We start from the raw sequence: 7,919 nt of genomic DNA, 5'->3' as shown, positions 1-7,919 counted from the left end.
ACATATTTTAATGATGTATTATTTGAAACAATGAACTTTTGATTTTATGTATTTCAGCTGTTATTGCTTCATGTTTATGAGGGTCAAGAATTTTTCTTCTGTTTTTTTGAGCGTGAGAGCAGGGCTCTGGTAGGTTGACAATCTAAACCCTGTGATAAATCAAAATTTATATCCTTGGCTGCAAACATGAGTTTAGTTCAAACTGCACATAAAAACTCTGAGAACACGCTGACTTTTCCTACTTGAACTTCTGAAACACCACAGCTTCACCTTCTTTGTGTCATTTTTATGTTCTATTTGGCTTTCATTTTTAAGATGTCAAATTTTTTACATTTTCGCATTTGTGTCTTAAGGAGCACAAACTGAAAACTATCTGAATGACTCTGACAGCGCCCTCTGATGGACACAAGTGTTATGTGTGTGTTTCAGTTTAACACGTGATTCATGAAAATGAAAGTAAATTGCGACACTTTTGAACTGAGCTGAGAGGCCACTACAGGAAGTCAGATCTCTGCTGAAAAATACACGTTTGGAGGATTTTAATCTGAACATACAAGAGACACTGTTTTGGTGAGTTAAAAATACTTAAAGATCAAATGGCTGAGAGAGCTCTTCTTGAAAATTACCTGAGCTGCCATGTGTGTTCAGAGACGTTCAGAGATCCTGTGTCTCTGAGCTGCAGCCACAGCTTCTGTTCAAGCTGCCTGCAACAATTCTGGGAACAAACTAAAAACAAAAGCTGTCCCATTTGTAAAAGAAAATCTTCAAAGGATCTTTCTCATGTGAACTTTACTCTGAAAGAACTTGCTGATTCATTTGTTGGGAGACAGAAATCTGAATCATCTGAGAAAGGAAAGGGAGAGAAGAAATTAACAGTGGTGTGCAGTAAACATGAGGAAGTGCCTAAATTATTCTGTGTGGACGAGCAGAGAGCTGTGTGTCCTGTGTGTGACTTTTCTCTCCACCAGAGTCACAAAGTGGTTCCTGTAGAAGAAGCAGTCAGTGACCTGAAGGAGCAGCTGAAATCTGACTTAAAGTCTCTGCAGGACAAGAGGAACAAATACAAACAAGTGGAGAAAACATACAATGAAGTGATTCAATACTCCAAGAAGCAGCTGTTGTCCACAGAGAGGCAGATCAGAGCAGAGTTCAACAAGCTCCAGCAGTTCCTGAAAGAGGAAGAGGAGTCCAGACTGGCAGCTCTGAGGGAGGAAGAGGAGCAGAAGAGGAGGACTATCAGCAGAGAGATGAAGATGATTGAGGAGCAGATCTCCTCTCTGTCAGACAGCATCTCTGCTGTTGAAGAAGAGCTGCAGAAACACAGCGTGCCATTCCTCAGCAGTTATAAAGACACTCAGAGCAGAGCCAGAGCCCAGAGCTCAGTGTCAGATCCACAGCTGGTCTCAGGAGCACTGATAGATGTGGCCAAACACCTGGGCAACCTGTCCTTCAGAGTGTGGGAGAAGATGAAGGAGAAGGTCCACTTCAGTCCTGTCATTCTGGACCCAAACACTGCAAGTGGCTGGCTCTATCTGTCTGATGATCTGACCAGTGTGAGATGTGGAGACACAAAACAGCAGCTTCCTGATAATCCAGAGAGAAACACGAATTATACCAATGTTTTTGGCTCTGAGAGCTTGAGCTCAGGGAAACAGAGCTGGGAGGTGGAGGTGGGAGACCATCCTGTCTGGCTTGTGGGTTTGGTTAAAGAGTCAGTTGACAGGAAGGGAAAGTGTTTTGCTTCACCAAAATGTGGAATCTGGTGTTTAAAGCACCACAGTGGAAAATACACTAATGGTGATGGTCAGACTGTGACAGTGAAGAAGAGTCTCCAGAGGATCAGAGTCCAGCTGGACTATGACAGGGGGGAGGTGTCCTTCTATGACCCTGAAGATATGCCTCACATCTACACTTACAGAGACACTTTCACTGAGAAACTCTTCCCATATTTTGGTATTGGAGAGGCAGGAGACGCCAAAACCTCTGAAATCAAAATCTGTCAAACTAAAGTGTGTGTTTCTTCAGTCTAACATAAGATTTTAGTTCGCATTAAATGATGGCAGCAGAGTTGATTTGTTGTAAAGGGTCAGAGAAATTATCAACTTGTCTGATTTGATAATGAGGTTTTGTTTTGTTTTGTTGCTTTATTGGAACTGTATTTAATGGAATTGATGCAAAAACCTTGATCATGTCAATATCTGAATGATGCTGATTTCTTTGGTTTTCCATTTCTTTTAGTGTGAACAGTAAAGTGTGACATTTCTTTAAAGAAGAATTAGTGATTAAACTTGTGTCACATCAGCGAGAGTGAACTTTACAACTAAAATATCTTGATTATCAACATCTTGTTTTCAATTAAACAGCATTTTATGGTATCATATCATGTATCACATCCACAGGTTAAAATGTTTAAACAGATAAAATTATAACATGTTTACTTCAGCATCATCTATATTTCAGTCAGATATCACTTTAACTACAATTGATTGATTTGATTAGAAACTCTTTATTTGTGGTTTTCTAACTTCTATCAGCAGCAGTTTTCTCTTATATATATATTTCTGGATCTTCTTATGTTTTATAATGAGGTTTTTATTTTTATTTAAAGACTTCAGTCTCAGTGTTTCAGTCAAAAAAGATTCTACCTCTGATTGTTATTTTAGTGTTATTGAATACTTTGTTTATTGAGCATAACAAAATGTCTCTGTGAAGTGAAGTAAATCAAATGAGGGGATTTTTTTTTGTTGTAGTGTTTGACTGTAAATCAGCTTTTCTGTCACAACGGGACGGAACGGACTCACGCGCAGGTTCTGAGTTTGGGAAACACAAGAGTCTTTATTACAGCACACCAGGTGATCTATTTACAAAGGTGAGGGGGAAAGCCAGGCTCCGGGGTCCACACACAAAGGGAAAAGACGCTGAAAGTCCACACGCACTCCGTCCGCTCTTCACACTCCTCTTCACACTCCACAGAAAATACGATGACGTACTCCACTCCTCGCACACTCAATCACTCAGGAAACACAGGGGTAGGTCCGGGGAATCTGTACACAGAGACACGAAGGGATTACTACGGCAGATCACTGAGAAACACTCTCTCTCTCTCTCTGAGCTGGGGTTACACTGACGCGGGTCAGCAACGGTCCAGCGACGAGAAACACAGAGCTGCCATCTTATAAAGGAGCTGGAACACTCTCGTAATGAGCCACAGGTGCGTGATCGCGACCAGGTGCGTGGGCCAAGGGCAGGAGCCCACAGGTGAGCTCCGCCCAGGCAGAGGGAGGAGGGAAAGAGAGGAAGGGAGAGTGCAGGAACAAAATGAAAAACATATGTAGCCATACTAAGCCGACCGGGTAGGCACAGGGACCCTGACATTTTCAGACACATGTAGTCATTAGTTCATATTATTTCAATACATGAACTCACTTTCATTGTTCCCTTTACTTTTAACCGAATGCTTAGGGTAAAAGATGATTTGCTTCTGTTGGTTTGCAACAACTGAAACCGTTAGATGTCATAAAAAACATAATTTATTTCAAGCAACTACTTCTAAAGTGTTTCATTTTTACTTACTGATTCTCACATTCATCTGCTCATCAGTTTGTAACATTACCAGGCAAAAATCACAAGTAACTATTGATAAAATTTGCACACTCACATCTAATCTGTATGTTTATAAACTCCAGCTGCAGAGATGTTAGATGAAGGTCAATTTAGTCTAAGCAGGACTGCAAAAAACATTTTACTTACAAGATGGAGGCAAAGTTCACCTTCTCTTCTCTGGTAATTTTTTTTAAACATTCCATTTCCACGTACTCACATCTTTAAAATCTAAAATATTAAAATGACAAGTTAAACAGAACATTAAGACTCAGCTGAGTTCATCTGCAAATATTCAAATAAATTAAATAAAACTGCAAAATTTGTCAGAAGTTACTCAGAAATATTAGTTTGCTCAATTATTAGGAAAAACATTAGTGATTAATTAAAAGCCAATTGTTACGGTTTGCGAGGCAACTTGTGTGGAATTTAATAAAGAACCCAAGATGCAGGCACTGCTGATGTGAGTGAGCTTTATTTATGGAGAGGGATATACAAAGAAAGGCGAGGGTGGTGAGAAACAGAACTAAAATGGGAAAAATACTCTACCGGGAAAACAAAGACTAAACAACTTGAACACAGGGGGATGGAGAGCGGAGGTAACACGAAAAATGACGAGCAGGGAGAACAGCATGGAGAAACACACATGCAAAGACACAGACTAAGAAACACAGGCTTTACACAGAGGGAACACACAAGTAGGGAATGACAAGCCACTGAACTGAGGGAGTACAGAACCCAAACCCAAAAAACTAATCACGAAATCAAAGATAAATAATACAAAACAGAAAAACACTGGGTCACCTACCCAGGACAATGACACCAATCAATCTTTATTTATTCTTTTAGTCAATTAATGTTTTTTTACCCTGCTAGCATGCCAAAACCAGTGATATCAGGTCAGATTCCACACAGTCCTCGTTTATAAAGTGCTTTATAAACTTAGACATTACAGCTACCAAGGTGAATTATCCCATTCAGTGCAGTTTGACAAATAATGGAGATCCAAATACTGCTAAAGACATACTTTTATCTTAACATTAAACTCATTGTTGTAGTCAGGGGCAGACCAAAAGTGATTTCCTTACACTGATTTTTAGTTTTAATGTTCTTATTTTCCTCTGAGCTATAAATTCTATCACTAGTTAGCAAATATATACTAATGTCATTCTATCACCCACAACCAACCAACCAAACCAGTGACCTGATGGTTCTCCTAAACATGTCTTAAAAACTTTAAGCACTCATTTCTTAAATCTAGCTTCATAGACAGTTTTAAGTTCTCCTGAGGCCTTTTCAGTCTATCTTAATGTAAAATTTCAGATTTGCTCAATGTATTAAATTGATGTTATTCGTTTAGACAGTGGTCATTTTTACATTACTGTTTCTCATGACTTCATTCAGACATTCTCATAACCTTGATCAAGAATGAGCAACATCATGTAGCATGCATTTCTATTTGCTAAATTTGAAAATACATGAAGTGATGCATGATGTCTCTGGTTTCATTTAGTTATTTTGATAGTTCATGTGATAATTAGATATATCACTCAACTTTCAAAGTGTGCCAAATAAATTAGTCTGTAGTGAGCTGTCACTGTCATCCGCTGTTACGCCATCAGTAGTCTTGTTTCTATTTTGCAAATAATTTATTAGAAGTAATGAAGGAGTTTGCTGCTGTTTGTTTGTGTTTAAATGTATTCATCTTCCTGGCATTGAAGTTAATGGAAAGATCTTGATACTGTTATGTAGTAAGTTAAAAAAGTGTTTCTAAAGACACAGGCAAACCGTTGAATCTTGGTACCATTTAATATCCATTTCAGTGCTTTCTCTTCTAAAACAATGATTAAACTCATGTAGAAGGCATATAAAACACTGTACATGAACAGAGCCAATCCTAACTTAGAATTTTTCCCAGTAGAGAAACTGGGGACAGAGAGAACCAGAAAGGTTGGTATGCCAACACTCAGTAACCTTAAGTCTCCTAATGCTAATGCAAATTAACACAGTTTTCTTACAGTTCACTACACAAGGTATGCATTAGCATCAGCCTAATGAAAGGTCTAATCAAGTACATGTAGCCCGTTTGTGTGTGTTAAGCCTGTTGATGCGTTGTGTTCTGGCTTTTAAGTGAGAGACAGGAGACAGCACTGGATCTCTGGGCTCATTATTGTCAATTACTTTAATATAAAGAAGTGCAGAATGGTAAATGGCCTATATTTATATAGCGCCTTTCTGGTCCCTAAGGACCCCAAAGCGCTTTACATATCCAGTCATTCACCCATTCACACACTGGTGATGGCAAGCTACGTTGTAGCCACAGCCACCCTGGGGCGCACTGACAGAGGCGAGGCTGCCGGACACTGGCGCCACCGGGCCCTCTGACCACTACCAGTAGGCAACGGGTGAAGTGTCTTGCCCAAGGACACAACGACCGAGACTGTCGGAGCTGGGGCTCGAACCGGTAACCTTCCGATTACAAGGCGAACTCCCAACTCTTGAGCCACGATTGCCCTTCGAAAACCATAAACTGTGTTTATTCTGCGCCTGCCAAACCAGTTCTCCTCTGGCGATGCTGGAAGGAGCTGTGACCTATGTCATCACACAGTGAACAACCCCTTTTTCTTTATGGGTTAATGTTTCTCTCAGATTTTCAGTTCCTTTAACTCCTCACGTGTAAAGCTCTTCAAATTAACTTTTTAGTTGTCACCTTTAAGTATGCTTGTGTTGCCTTCCCTACTGGTAACTTAATAGTTGGATTTATCTGATAAAAAAAAAAGTCTATTTTGCAGGGGGCCGTTATGAGGGAAGTCATCCTTGCAGTTGCTGTATGACACTGTTTGGATTGCTTCATCAGGTGATGCAGAGCTCATCCAAATAACTGGCTGTGATGAATTGCTGTAGATAATGGACCCAGACCATCCTCTCCATCTCTTACTAGACCTCCAAATAAACACTTCCATCAACAACTGTTTCAGCTTCACTGACACAAGGACAGATACAGAAGATCTACACCTCACACCACAAACCCTGTAATTTAGTTTAGGTATAAGCTTTTTATTATGTCATATTAGGTTTTGATTTATTGAGTTTTTCACTTTTTTGTATTTTCTGTTTCATTGGCAGTTCTAACAGTAATTTCCTGACTTCTCTTCTTCTTCTGTATTTAAGTGATTTTTATAAAAAAAAAAAGGGGGGATCTGATTGACAACTTTAAAGCAGTAGTACTTTAAACATGATATCTTATTACAGGTTTTCAGATGACAGCATAATATATTTAAATATATAATTTGTTTGCTGAATTTGCTGTTGTAACTCAGAAAGAATAATAGAAACAGTTGCGTCAGGGTTTTTTGTTTTGTTTTTTTGTTTTTCGAGTCTAAGCTACATTTGTTGAGTGTGGAAACCTTCCCGGACCAGCAGAAGTCTCTGCAGTACAAGAAGAATAAATACAAACAAGTGGAGAAAACATGCAAGTGAACACTCCAAGAAGCAGCTGTTGTCCAAGCTTGAATGATTCTGATTACATGACTTTTGAAACATTTTGAATGTGAACATTTTGTGCTGTGGCATGTCTTAAAATGATTCATGATTAAAAAGTACAGAAAAGGCTCATTTGAATAAAATAAATTAAAATCAACTCTCATACTGTAGCCAATGAAAAGAGGTGGGTTTACAAATCAGGGATGTTAATTATACTGCTCATCAGCATCTTCTTGAATTTTAGTATGTCTATTTAAAAAAGAATTTCACTCAGATACTGGTGTAACTAGACTTGATTGAGTGGATTACATACCTTCTTCTAGCTGTGTTATTCTTAACTTTAATCAACTAATGTGTCTTATAGTTTCTGCTCATTAAATAACCCGATTTAGTCAAGTTGGATGAAATAAACAGTCATGCTGACATATTGGAAGATTGTTTCCTTTAACACTGGTTCATATAAAACTTGTAAAACTGGTTTAACATCATTCAGTGTGTTGAAATGCTCCCTACCAGAGTGAAACACCAGAAGTCTTACTTGCTGTGAGTCATTTTTACATATTATTTAGTTGAAATAACACATGAGAGGTAATTACCTTAGATATGTTCCCTTTGTTTTGGTGTGTTTATTGAGCAGATATCTACTTGGAAACAGGAAAATTGATATCTTAACAATACCCTGTCACCGGTGTTTTGTGGAGACAAATGTTTTGACAGCATTTCCTGCTGGTAAGAATTTACCCTTTGACTCTTATAAATGACATTTGGAGGGTGTTAATCAGACAGTTCAAAAGGGAGCAATTTGGTGAGTAAGAAATAAAGCAACTTTAATGTAA

The 7,919-nt window shown here is 38.7% G+C and overlaps 1 protein-coding gene across 1 annotated transcript; it reads left to right on the top strand.

The window, feature by feature from the left end:
- Positions 1–520: 520 nt before the first annotated feature.
- On the top strand, positions 521–2,557 carry LOC100698454 (tripartite motif-containing protein 35-like). The gene has a single exon (XM_019366202.2). It carries the CDS (start codon positions 597–599, stop codon positions 2,028–2,030), a length of 1,434 nt encoding a protein of 477 aa, XP_019221747.1. The 5' UTR covers positions 521–596; the 3' UTR covers positions 2,031–2,557.
- The last annotated feature ends 5,362 nt before the right edge of the window (positions 2,558–7,919 follow it).

This window comes from Oreochromis niloticus, linkage group LG12, assembly GCF_001858045.2.
Source record: "Oreochromis niloticus isolate F11D_XX linkage group LG12, O_niloticus_UMD_NMBU, whole genome shotgun sequence".
Lineage (NCBI taxonomy): Eukaryota > Metazoa > Chordata > Actinopteri > Cichliformes > Cichlidae > Oreochromis > Oreochromis niloticus.
The sequence above is the reverse complement of the archived record's forward strand: the minus strand, read 5'-3'. Positions and strand labels throughout refer to the sequence as shown.

Excerpts from the sequence above, each read along its gene's own strand:
- LOC100698454 (XM_019366202.2), top strand. The coding sequence starts at position 597 with ATGGCTGAGAGAGCTCTTCTTGAAAATTACCTGAGCTGCCATGTGTGT.